The 18,672-nt window shown below is 40.5% G+C and overlaps 1 protein-coding gene across 1 annotated transcript in view; it reads left to right on the top strand.

The window, feature by feature from the left end:
- The first annotated feature begins 196 nt into the window (after positions 1–196).
- ATP6V1E1 (ATPase H+ transporting V1 subunit E1) overlaps positions 197–18,672 on the top strand; it is a 36,501-nt gene continuing 18,025 nt past the window's right edge. Inside the window, exons 1-5 of the mRNA XM_029599847.1 lie at positions 197–429; positions 4,175–4,240; positions 12,668–12,777; positions 13,430–13,496; positions 17,814–17,903. Of these exons, the coding sequence (XP_029455707.1) occupies positions 397–429; positions 4,175–4,240; positions 12,668–12,777; positions 13,430–13,496; positions 17,814–17,903 (366 nt within the window). The 5' untranslated portion in view covers positions 197–396. The remainder of the gene's footprint in view (positions 430–4,174; positions 4,241–12,667; positions 12,778–13,429; positions 13,497–17,813; positions 17,904–18,672) is intronic.

Consider the following 18,672-nt stretch of genomic DNA (forward strand, 5'->3'; position numbering starts at 1 on the left):
CAGCAAGTATTCTATCAGCAGTTAACAATCTAGGTTAATGGGCAAAATAAGGAAATATTGTTATTAGGATTTGACCTCGGAGCAAAGGACAAGGGAAATGACATCCTCGCAGCGATAGATGTCCTTCGTCTCCTTGGTGACTGAAAGGACGAAAGGTCATATGACCTCGAGCAGCTCCCGAGGCGCACGCGCAGTAGTCGTACGTCACGCGGGCAGATCAGCTGACCGGTGCCCCATTCTGCGCGTGTGGTTGACTCTTTTCTGCCTGGAGAAGCTGAGGCCGGCAAGTCAGTCCGCCTGAGTCGCTGTCCTCGCGCACACCGGCCCGCCCCGTGCTCACTGGACCCCCCCTTCTTTTTCTTAGTCGTTCCGGCTTCTCCTCTCACCGCCGGCACCATGGCGCTCAGCGACGCCGACGTCCAGAAGCAGGTAGGCGAATAGTTCTTCCAGTGAGCCAGCCGCGGCGGTTGGGTGGACTCCGGGGAGAGACCGGGTGGAGAGTACGGTTGCTGCTATCAAGCAGAGGAGGAGGGATTGGGGGGGAAGGAGCTTCCTGCATCCCCATGAGAGCCGAGCCGGGCTCTGCGGCGGCTCCTGGGTTTGCAGTCTTTAGTGTATCGGGGGGCGATCCAGTTAATTAGAGGCGCTCAGGGCAAATGAATAGATATCATGGGTTCTTTGCACAACTATCCCGTTGAGAGTGTGGTGGATTTGTGATCTTTCAGCATCATCAGACTTGAAGAAATGAAGCTGCAAATTCCTATTAGGACCTTGTGAGATGGAGAAACATATGACCAACTATGTGGGATAATAGAGGGCTTCCCCTTAGTCTAACATGTTTCAAGTCTGCTTTCTTGATCACTTTCATTCCTGCTACAGTTCAGGTGTATACTGGTAGTCATTAAAGTGATACTGCTATGTTTGGTTTTTTTTTTTAAAGATTCTCCCTGTAAATACATTTTGTAGTCACTACCATATGAGGCTGTGATTTTGGAAATATCTGAAATGTTAATCCTTATTTATTTTATAAATGTTGCTTAAGTTGTCTCTTCAGGAATGCATCTCTTGCATATGGAGCTACAGTGACATCACCACAGGATTTCATATCTGTATTAATGCTAAGTGCCATTGTTTTGTGATAAGTTTACAGTAATTTAAAAACTGTACAGTAATCCTTTAAAAATATCAAATATATTAAGGGATGGGTTGTTTATATTGCTAATAATAAAGATGTAATACTGTTGGTGAAATAAGCAGACAATACAAATGATTTATGTAAGTTACACAGGTACAAATCACAAAGCTTACATTCATTGATTTAATTAATTTGTTTTTTGAAGCAGTAACTTATTGTGTGGTCACAATATCCTATATAAAATGTACTTGGTATGGTTTATATCTTTCCCATTTCTATTTTAATGCAAGTTTGACTGTACCATACACCACTGACATCTTTCTTAATGAGAACCATGGTTTGCATTTGTTCCTCTGGAAATTTACAGCCCAACAAGCAGAACCTTTGATTTCCATACCTGCTGTTTTCTGAGATAGAGGACACACTGGCCTTGTTGATAGTAAACAGTCCCTTTACTACATGTCTGCTCTGGTCTGGATTTGGAATAGTGCACAGTGCTGTGAGCTGTAGCTATCCTGCTAAGACTGGTGTGAGAAATTCTAATTGTAGCCGGTAGAAGCAGATTCTTCAGGTTGGAGCTAGGAGTTCTGCTGGAGGATAAACAGGGGTCTTGCAGTCAGTGTAAATAGCAGATTTGCTTTCATAAATTTTAGTTTGGCAAATGGATCTGCTAGAGAATGAATATTCTGTAACTATCTATTTATTTATTTTTTGCAAATAGATTTAAAAAGCTGGCCTTTCATATGAAAAAAACCCCCATAGGTTCAGTTTTAACTAAAAATAATGTATGGTAGAAATCCATTCTCCAGTTCATTGTATAGTAAATTGTACTTGTGTTCTCAGGAGACCTGACAGGTACATACATAATACATTAGTAATTCACTAATCAATAAATTGACAGTGACCTAAGTTGCAATGTATTCAATTCATATAGACCTGATTATAATTGAAAGAAATGGTAAACTGAACGTATGGATTGTTGCTGGCTTCCCATGTGTTAAGTACTGTTTAGTACTTTTAAGAGTGAGCGATTCATTTTCTTTTTTGTAAATTCATGCTTTAAGTTCCAGAATATTTTTTGAAATTCCATAGCCAGACACAAGAATACATAGCATCAGCTAGCTGAGCATTTTAATTGGCTAAAATCTTCTTCCTCTGCCCACCCTCAATGCTTTGTAATACATGCACACCGTTGCTAAAATCCAGGTAGAAATAAAGGGTTATTTGAAGTTGTGGTTTGTATCAAAATCACATGCAACTTTACCATAACTAATATTCCCTTGTTTTAAATGATAGGCCCTGTGTTTATAGAGAAGAGACAGTCTAGGTCTTGTACTGTTATGTAAAGATGTATTAATGTTTTGATTGAAGAATCTGAGTAATTCTGTAAATGAGACAAAATAGGCTGACTTTTTTTCCTACATTCCCTCCCTCCTATTTCCCCAACCCATATCTCACTTCCTTATTTCTGTTTCCTTTTTTTCTTGCTGCACCCAGTTAGCCAAATGTGTGGACGTTTTTTACTTTTTGCTTCTCTTCATGGAAGTTTCTGTTGGAAGGAATTTGTTTTGCTGCCAAACTTGTTGTAGCTTGGGTCATGAAAACAGAGTACATTTTGTTCCCTGCCTCATTTTCCCTCTTGGATGGTGTGCTTTGTTCTTTCTGGGTGAGAAATAAGATGATTACAGCTGCTTGTTTTCACCCTCCCATGACAAAGTATGCACTAGGTAGATTTTTTTTTTTAAATGTTACACATTTTGGGGAAAATACCTTGAGATATTTCATGTACCACTGGTTGTGATCCATCAAAAGATGGCCAAAGAATTCAAAGCAACTTCTTGATGAGGAAGATTCCCTGCCTGGCTTTTGTTAGTCATTATCACAGTTTTGGGACATAATTTTTTGATATGTTCCAGAATGCCAGGATTTTTAGTGTGGTGGAGGTGGGATGTATAACCTCTAGATCCTTAGTAAAGAGCCTTCTTGTAGTGAATAAACAGATGGAATATAGCTGCATGGATTTGTTAAATGTGGGTTCAGGAAATGTTGTATTGTCACAAATTGGTCACGTTCCTCCTAAAACTGTGCCTTATTGTGCTGAGCATATGCATGTACATTATATTGATCAGGGCTTTCCAACCTGGTGATCCCACAGCCAGTCAGTTTTTCAGGATATCCATAAAGAATATACATGAGAGAGATTACATTGGAGACCCAGGGTATGCAAATCTATCTCATGCTAATTAATTATGGTAATCCTGAAAACACTACTGGTTAGGTGTGTCTTCAAGAGAGGTTTGGGAAAGATTGATCTAGAATCTGATCTTTTGCCAGTATTACCATCCTGTCCAAAATCATTGCATCTTTTTTTTTTTCTCCCTTAGAAATCCCCCTACTATCCTTTTGAGGCAAAGTTGGGTAACTCCCTGAAAGTGTTCTTGGTGAACTCAGGGCTAGCATTGTTAATACTTCAGCATTCTGAAATGTCAGGACTTGATACAAATTGATACATTCCTTATGTGTCCTTCAGAGTGAAAACTTGGTTTTGGGAGCCACCTTTTCTGTTTGACTGTTGCAAGGTTTGCATTTCTGCTTTCCTTTATAATTACTATTTTACTTCTAAGTGGCTGTTCCTGAAGAAAGATGAGAGAGCGGTTGGACAAACAGAAATGGAAAATGACACTCCATACCTGAAATCCTTCCTTTAGGCTCTTAATTTTAAAGCTGATCTATTTCTTATATATGGAGGATACTGGCACACATGGGGATTAATTTTCCTCTCTCCCTTGGGTTTCCTAGTTCTAATTCAGTTAGAATGTCTGATTATGGTTTAGGGGTAGGGTTGTGTAATAAAACATTCTCAATGTATGATGTCCCCATCCACCCCCCAAATGCATCTTAACATCTCTGGACATACTCTCCCCTCCTCTTTTGATGGGAGTGAAGAGAAACTGTATCATTTGGAGTGGAGACATGCAAAACTCTGATTTTCATTTAGAGACCTAAAAAGTAATTTCCCATCTCTTTGTTTTTCTTCAGATCAAGCATATGATGGCTTTCATTGAGCAAGAGGCCAATGAGAAAGCAGAAGAAATTGATGCCAAGGTAAAGAATACAAAATGGTAGTTTGGTATTTTAACTGAAAAATTGTAACATTGAGTTGGGAATCCCCCTTTTAAGAATCTGTTTTCTTTGGGACTGGCAGCTTCTTCCTGCGCCCTTAACCACAGCCCCCTGGAGGGGAGAGGGAAATATTGCCTCCGCAGCATCCCCAGCCGAGCCCAGGAACAGAATCCAGGTCCTGCTGCATGGCAGTGTGCAGCATTTGCCACTGAGCTACAGGCTGGCCTTTTCATGCCTTTTAAAATTGTATATATTTATATTCTGCTTTTTGGCACTTCACAGTAATTACCTACAGCACATGAATGTATTTCCCTAGCCCTAGAAGGCTCACAACCTAACAGGGTCATTCTTTATTGGCAGTATTATTAAAATTAGGGAAGGGGAGGAGTGTGAGCGGGGTTTGGGCGGAGTTCTCTCCGGGCAGTGCTGCGGGCGATAATATTTTTCACATTATCACCAGCAGCACTGTGGGAAATCTTTTTCGCGTGGCGCTATGGAGGTGATGGTGTACTATACAGCTGCCCCGCGATGCAGCCAGCTGCCCACTATCATCCCCTGCTGCTTTTTTTCGCTAAATATTCTGCTATAAATATAGCAGAAAGATGAATCTAGGGGTTAGTTTGTACCTGAGGCAGTAGAGGGTGCTGTGACTTTCCCAAGGTCACAAGGAGTGACCTGGTTTCCCTGGTTCATAACCTGCTACTCCACTCCTCGGTCAGGGGCCATGTACTATGGCTCTCTTGAACCTGGCATGTGTGTACCCTGATTCTGGCCAGTGTGATAACTGGAACTCCCTCTCTCCAGAATCTTTGAACCTTGCTTCTACAGTTGGTTCAAAAAAAGTTTAGATAAGTTCTTGGAGAAGTCCATTAACGGCTATTAATCAAGTTTACTTAGGGGATAGCCACTGCTATTAATTGCATCAGTAGCATGGGATCTTCTTAGTGTTTGGGTAATTGCCAGGTTCTTGTGGCCTGGATTGGCCACTGTTGGAAACAGGATGCTGGGCTTGATGGACCCTTGGTCTGACCCAGCATGGCAATTTCTTATGTTCATATATTGAGCTGGGGAATCAAACCTGTATTTGCCTGCATGGCAGCACCCAGGATGAAGAGGCATGTTCATGCTCATTAAATCAGCAGACAGTTTATTAAAAAAAAAAAAAAAATCAGACCTTGGAGAGACAATTCTATATGCTTGAGTCTTGATGCCATTGATGAGCAGCCCCTAAGTGAGTTAGGGTTGACCCATAAAAATCTTTACATTTAGTTTCCACTTTGTGTGTGTTTTGTATTGAGCACATTGTCCTTTTTTCTCTTATATATATATATATATATATATATATATATATATATATATATATATATATATATAATGCCATTGAGGTGGGCTGTCTGAACTTGAAGCCTTAATAAAGGTATTCCTGGGTTTTTTTAATCGCTGCCTTGGACTGCTCTGTAATTTTGCAGCTTGTATGTGGAGTGTGGCATTTTCTTTACAGAGCACAGAACTACTATTTGGTCAGCTCAGAATCAGCTGTATTTGTATACACAACCTTCATATTCTGTGTAGCCTTTAAAGTGCCTAAGTATTTGGTGCACATTTCCATAGCAATTGATAAAATGTGAGTTTGTAAAACTACTAAAATGTGAATTTATGAAGTAGTTGTGTGCACAGTTGTTTTGCTGCAGAATATGAATTGAATTTACACATCAGAATTGTTTAAACTTGTGACTAATCTGTGAAAATCCTCTAATGCAGTTTATTATAATTTAACTTGTAGGCCACCTTTTCATGCTGAAAAGCTCTTCAAATCGGATTACAAGTCACAAAAGCAGCACATTACAATGAACACAAAAAAATATAGCAAAAGTTGTAGTAAGACTAACTTTAAATAAAACTATACCACATATAAAGGCTGATGAATTAAGCCATGCATTAAGACTATGTGCTGAAATATAAAACACAATTTAATGCGCTTGCTAAAAAAAATATTTAACTCCCAGTGCAGTAAGCAAATGGTATGCTAATACATTAGGAGTTAAAAATGCGTGCAAACACAAAAATGTGTGCACAAACTGAAGTTAAAATGTGCACTTATCCTATGGAAAAAGCCATGAGCACATTTTAATTTGGGAGGGGGGGGTAGTTCTCACCAACTCATGTACACAAAATAAGCACAGATCATTGAGCTTGGAAGAGGGGAAACCGTGACGCACCAACAGTGAGAGGCAGCAGTAAATTGTGGCACTGCAGCCGCATCGGGGGTGGGGGACCCAGCAAATAGGGAAGAGCGAAGCCCATTAGGAGGAGAGGAGTAATTCAGTTTCACTCAAGAGGCCGAGAGAATGTTGGAGGGTCCTGAAGAAAAACACCAGATAACAGCTGGATTGCAGAGAAAAAAATTGTAGAGAGGAGGAGGAGGAGGGCGAGGGCACTCGACAACCACACGTACTTCTGCCACTGCTCTGTAGCCTGCATCCCTAACTGAACACTAGTGCTGGAAACTTTACTCCTTTGCAGACCAGAAGTAAAATTTCCAGCGTAAAAAGAACATGAGTTAAGCCTAAGCACATCTCTGCATTGAGGGGTATTAGCTAATGCCATCATTAGCATGAGATTGCATGGAAGGGCATTAACCTGCAGGTTGTTGTGCGCAAATATTATCCCCCCACAGCAAGGAGTTTTGCACACAGTTGTGGTTAAAACTCTGCGCTCAGCTGAGCGCAGCGTATTACATCAGCCTCAAAAAGGACGGGTTAAGATGAATTTGGATTTATATCAATGCAAGATTTGCGATCCTTGCGGCAAGGTTCACTATTGTAACTCTCTGGCAGTCTGTGCCATAGTAATTACACTGGCACAAACACGTTTTTGAGATTGCATCTATAGAGAAGTTAATCTATGTGCTTAGAAACATGTTACTATATGATAGATTATGGGGAAGTATTGATACTATAAGAATTCTTGCAGTCGTGTGTATGGATGGAGTGTGTTGAAGTAATATTGTTCTGTCCCCAGCAGTGGGTACATGTTTGTATCTGTACATATTGTAGTTTAACTGTGTTTAGTGCAGTCCTCCCTTCTGAGGATTCGTAATACTGAAACACTTTTTGTAATCCATGATAAAAGTCTGTGAGCCTTTGCCTTTAAGAGAAGCTCCCTCCCCCTCTCTCTCACTATCGGAAGATCTTGAATGCCCCTCAATCTCTTGAGTCTTCCTAGGTGCCTTGTAGGCTCAAGGGACTGCCCTTCATGCTCCCCCTGTGTCACATGGTTCTTAGGCTCGCTGCCATTGGACCCTGCCCCCTGCCCCCAGTTTGTGGAAGCGTTTTCTTTAGCAGTTCTCGACGAGAGTTCAGTCTTGCCCATGCTTGCTTCTGAGCCAGCAGCGCTCTGTAAAACCCTGTGAAACGATCAGGTTTTTTACCTTCTCTCTTACTGCCTTCGTCTGAAGACTAAATCAGCCTCTTATTCCTCATGCTTCCTACCTCTACCATAAACTAACTCCTGCAACACAAGAGACCTCCTTCTCCCTCCTGCTACCCTGTCTCCAGTTATCAAAGATCTTTGCCTTGGGGCTTGCGTTTGAGGTGCAATAATTGTGAATAATGAAAAATTTACCTGTACAATAAATAATTTCAAACTTAAAGAATCTCTGTCTTGAGGACTGATTGGAGAAAAAGTTTAGCTGCCTGAATAGGAAAAAGCACGGATGTTTACCTGATTCAGAACAAATATGTTGTATGACCACATTTGTTGTGTATTTCCTTTGCTGTTAACTTGTGTTCTGTATTGCCTTTTTGTTAAATAAAATGATTAAAAAGAAGATGAAAATAATTAACAAGCATAGCAATCATAAGCAGAACATACAAGATTGGACATAGAAATAACATGTACTTTTTAGCACTTTTCAATAACTGCACAAAAATTGCTTAGACGTTGGTTCAGTCTGTCAGGAGTTAAATAACATTTACAAAAATTCACCAATTGGGACTTAACGGGAGAGAAGATGGAATATGGACCTGGCATCTACCCTTTGAACATGACCTTGATCTGATAGGTCATTTTCAATAAGGTCACGTTTGAAAAGCACTAGAAAACCCTGCATAAGCTTGGTGTGGCAACCCCACCCCCGGTTTGGCCACCAGATGCCAATGTCACTGTCACTGTTAGAACATACTATTAAGGATCCATCCACCCCCCTCAGTTCCTCCCATCTGGAGGGCTGTGGTTGGTTGCCTCAGTACTATTTAGCCCAGGCATTTTAGGACATTTTGGGATCAGTTTGAGGAAGCCTTTGAACAGTAAGGATGCTTAAGTTTTACACTCTGGTGAGGCCTCCCAGCTTCACCCAAATGGAGCTTCAGTTAGAAGTGACAGCTCATCATGCACTCCCTGCCAGAGGATCCTTCTCCTACTAAGTTACAGATTTTTTACACCCGATATCCTTTTGGGGCAAAAGGGCTCTCACCAGAGTAACAAAGACCTCTGCGTCTGCTCTAAACCCTAGGTGGGCAAGCACCAGTGATGTCTCCTGCTGCAAGAGACAGTGAGAGCAGAAGATATATCCAGTTTTAACTTTAGAAGAATTTTTTGGATCTGAACAGTGTGGGGAGGTTTGGATCCCCTCTCTCCACTGGGATTGCAGTGCTGAGGTAGCCTGATCATCCCCCCCCCCCTCAGACTTCTCCCAAGAGAAGTCCCCAGAAATATCACCTAAGGATGAGAAAACGAGATCGGGAGACCCCAACAGGATCTCCAACCATGGGACCAGAATGGGTTGGGTCTCCAAGGAGAAGATGACCTAAGGTAGGACTTTTGTGGTGAAATTAGGGACCCCCTCAAATAGGATTCCTTGATAGCCACTGGGTGAGCTTTGCGCATTAAATATCACCATGGGGCTGTACCCAGATGCTTGAATAAAAGGACACCTATCTACATAGAGATACACTTATATCAGCAGTCAGATGTAATTCAGCATTATTGACAAATGGACTTTAGCATTATGAATACCAATCAGTAAACTTTTTCTTTTAACACCCAGACCCTGGTCCTGTCTGATTTATCACTGCCTCTTACTTCATCGGATGCATCTACATTATTTAAACACACTGTGTAGCAAGACCCCATGGTTCAGGCCACAAGTGAGAGCTTACACCCATTAATAGAATCCCCCTCCAGGAATAAAGAGTCTAGGCATTTGAGTAAATTTGCTAGCCGGAGTAGCCCTAAAGAAATATTTGTTGGTGAGCCCTTGGGATTAAAAATCCCACTAAGGGTTACATTGGTTTTCGCTTCCTCCCTTGTCTTTCTCAAATATTCTGTCAATAGTATAGTGCAAAGTTCTATTAGCCATATGAGTCCCTGAGAGAGAGGTGGATTCTTTATAGATCATGAGACCTTTTCATTGAATCAGCATAAGAACTAACTGTCCATTTAGTCCTACTGTGTTTCCTATCTTTAACCAGTTTGCAATCCACAATAGGTCATTGCCTCCTATCCTGTGCTTTTTTAATTTTCTCAGGAGTCTCACATGGGGCACTCTGTCAAACACCTTCTGAAAATCCAAATACACTATATCCACCAGCTCACCAATAGCTTAAAGCAATCCTGATTCAGATTATCTTAACACTTCCATCTTATCCCATTATGGGAAAGAGAATTGACTAGTTACAGTAATCATATGCAACATAAAGATGTGCAAATTAATGGCATGATCCCAGAGTAGGAAGTATTCTGAATCTTTCCAGATGCTCTTAATAAAACTATCAACAGCTCACATAACTATATTCAAAACATTTCTGCAAATTTCCATTCCAAGAGTTTTTACAGTATAATTCTCAATGTGGAGGGTAGCAAACATTTATGACCTCGAAAATGATTCTTTGTCCATAAAACAGGCTATTTATTGTTCAGTTCTACTGTGAAAGCCTTGTGTTCACTTCTTATCTCCCAACCCCAATGTCCCTCATTCTCAATGCATTCAATCTTAGGGCTTGAGTTACTATGGGTTTTTTCCTCCATGGACATGGAATAGGAGAAAAATCTTAGTAAATCAGGCCCTTAGTCATCTAAAGCTCTTTGAGTGGAAGTCACAGTTTCTGGGTGACATAGCAATTGAAGACTAACTCATCACTCACTTTTAAACTGAACTCCAACTGAAGTTGCAGGCTGTGCAAAGTATTTCATATGCAACATCCATTAGATGAGTTTTCAAGACTACACATGACTGAGTTGCCCTCCTAGTTGTGTTATTTATTGTATGTTGTTTTGTTTTGCATTGTCAAGATCTTTGATCAATGTTTGATCATTGTAATCACCCTAGAACAATGGGGATTGCTATAGGCGGAATATAAAATCTTTACAATAAAACAAATGCTAACTTTGGTTTTCTTAGCGGAGAAGAGTAAACAGGGCTGCAGGGATCTGTACCGGGACTGGTGCTTTTTAATATATTTATAAATGATCTGGAAAGCGGAATGAGTGGGATGATCAAATTTGCAGATAACTCAAAATTATTCTGAGTTATTAAATCACAGCAAATTGTGAAAAATTGCAGGAGGAGATTACAAAACTGGAAGACTGGGCATCCAATAGCAGATTAAATGTAATGTGTACAAGTGCAAAGTATTGCACATGGGGGAAAAGTAAACAACACTGTAGTTACACGTTGTTAGGTTCCATATTAGGAGTTACCACCAAGAAAAAAGATCTGGGTGTCAGAGTGGACAATACTTTGAAATCCTCAGTTCAGTGTGCAGCAGCGGTCAAAAAAATCAAACTGTGTTAGGAATTCTTAGGAAAGGAATAGAAAATAAAATACAGAAAGTGATAGTGCAATTTTTTAATGGTGAGGGAAACAAGGTCTTTTTAAAAGATAAATGAATTTGAATTGGACCATAAACACCTATTCGCTTACTTGTGAATACAACATTATATACAGTCTCTTAAAGTACAGGATTAGGCTCATGAAAGCAGAAAGTTTTTAATGGATCTGTTTTATGTGGAAGACCCAGACTGCCATACTTTGTTGGGAAGGAAACCATGTGAAGGGTATGAAAAGATGCTGGAAGATAGCACTTGAAATAGATCTAACAGAGGTTCAATATGCCCAATCTTTTAAAAGAATAAGATCTATTATTTGTAATGTTGTATTGCAGGAAATGCAATATAAATTTCTAATGAGATACTAATGTTCTCAAAAGTTAACCTTTGTCATGAATCTTGCTTTGTCAGATAAATGTTAAATGCAAACTGTATCCTAGAACCCTGGGTCATCAGGTTTGGGAGTGTCTTGTTATTAGTAAGCTTTGGAAGTCTTTTATAAGCTACAATCATTGGATTGCGAATATATTGCTCCCATTCCAGATGACAGTACTCCTGTTTGAGACTTTGGATATGCAAAGCTCTTACGTTGGCAAAAAGGGTCGTACTTCAGGGTTGGTTACAGGAGGACCCACCGACAATGTGCATATATGAGAAGAATATGGAAAAAACTGATTCACATAAAATGTCTACCTGTATAGGACTGTTATTTACAATCCCTACCACATAGAGCGTGCAGTCAAGTTCTAAATGACTAATGGAAAGATGTCCTCCTTTTAATGTAAGGCTTTAGTGATGGAGGATACGATAAAGTCAGAACTTCCTGTAATATATGACTGTGGGGGGGATGAGTTTGGGGTTTATTTGAAGAGAAACATTATTCAGTCATAGGAGTGGGACACTGGGAAGTGTCAACCAATGGCCCCAATCATATTGACTATATTGTTCCTAGTTATGTTATGTTATATTATCCAAGTTGTTCACTCCCTTGTTCATTGTAAGACATATGTTGTCATTGTTTTCTACTTGTTATAATGTAAACCGGAGTGATAAGTAATTCTGTTACCTGAACTTCGGTATTAAAAAAGTTATAAATAAATAAATATTTCTTTTTTTTAGATGGTATATGTTTTTGAAAATCAAAATTTGAACATAAAATGGAGAATATCATAATGCCTCTGCATCGCTTCAGGGTGAGGCTGCATCTGGAGTACTGTGTGCAGTCCTGGTGCTCTATCTTAAAAAAAAAAAAAAAAAAAAAGAGATATAGTTGCATTTGAAAATGTACAGAGAAAGGTGACCCAAGTGATAAAGGGGATGGAATGGCTCCCCTGTGAGGAAAGGCTAAAGTGATTGGGGATGGAGAAAAGACGGCTGAGAGGGGATATGATAGAGGTCTATAAAATCATGAAAGGAATAGAATCAGCAAATGTAAATCTGTTTACATTTAACAAATGAAGTTAGTAAGTAGCTTATTCAAAACATGTTACATATGTGTTCCTTCAAAAGCCAATGCTGAAGACTTTACTTTAAGTTCATCAGGAACATCCGGTCATCTTGTGCAAACTGATTTCTCCATAGGCAGAAGAAGAGTTTAACATTGAGAAGGGTCGCCTTGTGCAGACCCAGAGACTGAAGATTATGGAGTACTATGAAAAGAAAGAGAAACAGATTGAACAGCAGAAAAAAATGTAAGTAAAAAATATAGGGGATCTGACAGCTGGTTCTCTCATAGTGCCCAGTACCAAAGGACAACTTGGGAACCCAAAAATACCTATGCAAAGTAACTTTCTAATGATGTGACTCATCAATTTTCAAACATAATGGAGGAATGGCATCTTCTCCAACCTTTTCCTGGGGCTTGTTCAGGCAGAGAGTGGTGTCACTCATGATTCCATTTGAGGAGAGCTTCTATTCCTTAGCCCTGGCAAACAAAATAATCTGCTTGCAGTGGAATAGTTGTTGGTGTTCTTGACTCCTGGAGGCCATACTTGGGACTGGAATGATGCCTTGTCAGCCTGTGCGGTTTAAGTTACATTCCCATAGGGGCACCTTCTTTCTTACCTAATAATCCCATTAAGCATTAATTAAGGGTGTTCTATCTTGCCCTTAGCCACAGGAGTTTATTCCTAGGTCTTCTGCTTACAGGGGCTGGTGGAAGGGAAATGCCGATGGTTATTGCTGCTGGCTCCTTGATGAGGGTGTGATGGAAAATGGACCAAGTATTCTGGCAGGGAGAGTTAAATATTTGAATGGATAGATGTGTACCCACTGTGCAATTTTATAAGCCAGGAAGTAAGCAGCTGAACATCATTCTCCTTCTGTTTCTCCATGTAATTTCAGTCAGATGTCAAACCTAATGAATCAGGCCAGATTGAAGGTCCTTAAAGCACGAGATGACCTGATTGCGGTGAGTATAGAGCACCTCTTGATTTACGAGTGACAAACATTTAGCTAGATATAGAATACTGAGAACCGGGAAAGTAGGACCAAAACTAGGGAACGGTGACTGAGCTTGTGCAGAGAAAATGCGTTTTAAACTTGGAATTGTTTGAAGGATATCCACTTTGAACAACCAGGAGAAGAGTAAGAACTTGGTGGCACTTGTTACTGAAAATATGCAAAGCAATATGATGATGCCAATCATTAACCAGTTCTCCTTTTGCAGTCCTCTTACTAGAATGACCAGTTCAGGCCAGTATCTAAGCAGCACTGGATGATTGTGCTTCAAACCTCTGCTACTGCATTGGTGACAAATGTTTTTACCACGCTTTCCCTTTTACTAGAATTGAAAACAAATAGCATTTAACTGAGGTTTACAGTTTTGGTTTAAACAAATGGACCTGTGCATCCAGTGCTATTTGGGGTGGGAAGGCCCTTATTGGAGATAGTTCTAATAAATACAGTTTTTTAAAGCACTACTAGACATACCCAGTGCTGTACAGACATACATAAGAAACAGTCTCTGCTTCACGGAGCATGTCTAGTCAAGACAAAAATATAAGAAGTGAATTGCAGAGAAGCAAGTGTATTATAAAGACGTACTTAGGATTTAAAAGCAGTTTCAAAAAGGTGACTTTTAAAACTGGATTTGGTACAGCAGGCTGGCGGAGCATGAAACACAGGCTCAGGAAGTCTTATTCCCGGCAAATGGCACAGCAAGATGGAAAGTGTGGAGTCAGTCAGGAGTTTGTGGTGGAGGAGAAGAGCACAGAAAAGGGCAACTTGCCCAGTGAATAGAGTTCACGAGGAAGGGTATAGGGAGAGAGAAGAGAAGATAGGTAATCCAGAGCTGCAGAGTGAATGCATTTATAAACCTATGTTCTCTTAATTGTTCTTCGAGGTGAAGGCCTGCTCCACCTCCCACAGTTATGAATGTAAACTGTTATACCTGTAAACCGGAGTGAAGGCCTTTCGCTAAACTTCGGTATATAAAAGCATACAAATAAATAAATAAAATAAATACATTTATAAGCCAGTATGCAGAAGCAGATTGTGAACCAGTATAGAGATTTGAGAAGAGTGGTTACATAGGTATAGCAATGCTCAGGGCCAGTACAAGGGTATTAGGTGCCCTAGGCAAGCTTTCTGCCTTGTGCCCCCTGGACAAAGCTCCAGTTCCAGCCTCATTCACTCAGACAGACAGGCCCCCTCTTACACACGCTTAGATTCCTTGTCTCATTCACATACGCACCCTTACACAGACTCCCTCCATCTCTCATTAACACCATTGCTGTCTCATACACACAATCCCTCTCTCACATACACATACAAACAGAGGTGCTACTCGTGGCCCACCACAACTCTGCTTCTCTTGGCTGTGAGTGGGATGGGCTCCACTTGAGGCCCCACATGGCTGCTCTTTGCCGCTCTTTAATGGCTGGCACCCTAGGCGACCGCCTATTTCTCCTGTTGGGACGCACCGGCTCTGGCGATGTGGAAGGAAAAAAAAAAGCTGTGCAGATGAATTTTGAATAGATTGCAGCAGAGAAAGATGGTTCAGCAAGAGGCCAGCAAAGAGCAAGTTGCAGTAGTCTAAGTGAGAGACGAGAGTGGATAAACGTTTTGGTAACATGTTCAGAAAGAGAGGGGAAGATTTTAGCAATGTTGTGGAGGAACAGCTAACATGCTTTAGCAGTGTTTTGGATGTGTGTAGAGAAGCAGAGAGAGGCATCAAAGATGATGCAATAGTTATAGGCCGAGAGCACCATACACAGAGAGAGGATAGGGGGAAGGGGGTTTTGAGAGAAAGATAAGAAATTCCATCTTGGTCATGCTAAATTTCAGGTGGAGATGAGGCATCCAGGCAGCAGTGTCAAGCATGCTGAAATTTGAAATTGGATTTGTGGTGTAGAGATGTAGATGTGGGAGTCAGAGGTACTGAAAGCTGTGGAAGAAGCTCAAGGCACACCAACTGATAGCAGTAAAAGTATGATGGGGAGATAATTTTTGTTTTAAACAAACGGGCTCGTGCTTCCTCTGTATTTTGGGGGTGGGAAGGCCTTTATTTGAAGATATGACCGCCTAGTGTGGATGGTAAATCTTTTTCACTGTAGGTGCCTTAAAATACAAAATGCCTAGCATTACCAGTGCCTGTGTTCAATGGGGATTCAGTTATAGTTAAGAATTGGTCATGAGTGCTGCAGCTTTGCTATCACTGTTCTATAGTGATAGCAAAGCTTATTGAAGCAAAGATAGCAAAGATTATTGAAGAGATGTAATATCAGAACAGTCATGGTAATAGTGATGCTTAAAAACTGAGTCAGAGGAATATCTAAACATTTTTTGGTCAAGTTCATGCTACCTTTGAAAATAAAATGTGTTTTTAAGCATGTTCCTTTTTTTTTTATGTGTTATCTGCAAATGGATAAAAAGCAGTGACCTATTTATTTTTATTTTATTTTTATTGAATTTACCATAATTTACAATAGTATTTACTATTCAGAAATACTTGGGCTTCATATACAATAATCATATTAAAGATATTCAATACATAACATTATTAACTCTTAAAGATACAAGCCATCTTTATAATAAAGAAATTAACAATTAATGTTATGAAGAAATTCCTCCCAAAGTTATAAGAACAATGGGAGACCAAGAAAAGAAAACAGGGCAGCAAAAAGGAATCTGGTAAATCATTTCTGCACAGTTATCCACACTCTTTAACTTTCAATTGCCAACCTCCGGCCAGGTCTTTTTCTGGACACTCATTCAGTGACCTATTATTTTAACCTAGCTGTAAGATAAATTCCACAATTGCAGGAGGCTTTATTCTCTGTATTTTCCCCTCTCTCTCCCAGGTTTCTTTCCTTCATGCTTCCACCAACCCTTCTTATCATTCATTCAGCTGACAGATTGCCCCAGTAGGGGCAGCTGTGTTCTCTCCCTCCCTTGGCTCAAGCACATCACCTCAACAGTGCCTCTGTCCCTTTCTGCAGGAGACTTCGAGGCTTCTGCCCCCGCAGAGTGTTGCAGTCTGAGTCCCTGAGCCAGTCCCTTCCAGAATGCAGTCCACAAGGAGCCCATATGAAAATTGCTGATCAGTGCTGTGGTTGGGCTGTTGATTTGTGCTGCAGTGTGGAGGTGATGTGCTGAGATCACAAGAGAAAGGGACATCACTAGGAAGAGCTGAAAGGTGCTATGAAAGTGTTGCTGTTGGCAGAAGAGGGCAACTGAGGGGTTCTGCCTCCAAGAAATATAGGAACAGTTTTTTAGGCCAGCTGCAGACTTTGTTTATGTAGTGTAACCATCAAATGGAAATGGGGAGATACGGGGAATTTAAAATTAGAAATAATAGATTAATATCAGTTGCATCACTTTTGCAAAAGGATTTTGATACCTTTTTATTTGCTTCAGAAATCCTTTTTCTTGGTGCTAAAATAAGTAAACATGCAATTTAATGCTCTAACTTTTTTTTTTTCTTTGGGGGTTGATCATGTATGGATACAGAATGAATAGCCCACACTGAAGGCCCTTTCCTAAACAGGCTTCTGTGCAGGAATCTTCATTAGCCCCTGTCATTTTATGGCAGATATGTGGTACCAAGGGGAGCTGGAAAGTAGCTTTTTTTTTTTTTTTTTTTTTTTAAACCCTTCTTTTGCACAATATCCTGTGGAAAGAGGAACTAACTGTCTAACTAGGAATGTCTGAGCTTGCAAAACAGTGTCCTAGACATTGAGAATTTCTTATGAGGGGACTGAGTAATCCTACATCTTTGCACATTTTTTTTTTTTAATGTTATATATGTTTTATTAAATATCTCATTGGTATGTTTGCACTAGAACTTCCCAAGAAAGCAGAGTATTTTTCCTTTGAATTTGAGTAGGGGTAGAGGAGAGTCTTGCTACAGCTCTTTCTCACTTTTGCCACCATGAGCACCAAGTTAAAGGCAACGCAGGACAGAAGAAGAAATAGGAGGAAATTGTAATTTTCTATTTATTCCATGGCACAGTTGCTCTGAAGGAGTGACCTGGTTTTCTGTTTAATATATAGGGGAGGTTGTTGAGGGATCCTTGGTTCTGAATTCAGTTAGGAAGAGCAAGAAGCAAGATTATATTATTCTGGGACTGGCAACTCAATTCTTTCAATGATGGTTGTCTTTTTTTTTTTTTTTTACCCTATTGCTAGTACAAAAAAATGTTGAGTTCTTAAAATAGTAGCTCCTTTTAGGGTTTGTTCACTTTAAATTTTTTATGCTGACCATATTTATGTATTTATTTCGTAGGACTTGTTGAATGAAGCCAAACAGAGGCTTTGTAAAGTAACAAAGGATGCTGTCAAGTACCAGGCCCTGCTGGATGGGCTTATCCTTCAGGTGACTGATTTTATTTTAGCCTGGTATCTCTTCCTTTCTCCTACCTCCCCCCCCCCCCCCCCACCTCATTTGGAACCAGTGTTAGTATCCTGGTGCCACGAGCCATTCCCCCCCCCCCCCCCCCCCCCAATTCCTAGTCTGGTAATTGCCCCAACAGTCCTGAAGCTGGGAGCCAGGCCCCAGGGCTCCTTCTGGAACCCTGTGTTATTGGTTCTAAAATCAGCAGCTCAAAGGAAAGGAAAAGCCGACCACAAGATAAAGAACCAGCAGAGAGCAGTGGTGGCAACAAAAATGTAACATGTTTTGGTAAATTATACTTGCAACAGGGATTTGAAACCTGTAAACATTAAAAATGAAACACTTTTTAAAAAAAATTTTAATAGTCAATATAAAACTATAAATATACTAGCATTCTCCTAGGACCAGCAGGATGATAGTCCTCGCACATGGGTGACATCAGATGGAGCCAGGCACGGAAAACTTTTCAGTTTTTAGAACTTTGACAGACCCACTGAGCATGCCTAGCATGCCACCATCGACGCAGGGTCCCTCTGCAGCTCTCTTCTTCCGTGATGCTGAAGCCTCATGATGGAGTTCGCGCTCTTTTTTTTTTTCCTGTGGAAAACTGTTTTCTTCTCTTCCTGAGTCTCGTCGGGTCCCTCTGTGCTTTGGGATCAGTTATCGGGCGCTGCGGTAAGTCATTTGTTGTTCGCGATCAATTCCCAATGGTGATGCTCTCTGGTAGCTGCCAGACTTCAACCACGTGCCG

Source organism: Rhinatrema bivittatum, chromosome 4, assembly GCF_901001135.1.
Source record: "Rhinatrema bivittatum chromosome 4, aRhiBiv1.1, whole genome shotgun sequence".
NCBI classification, from domain to species: Eukaryota; Metazoa; Chordata; class Amphibia; order Gymnophiona; family Rhinatrematidae; genus Rhinatrema; species Rhinatrema bivittatum.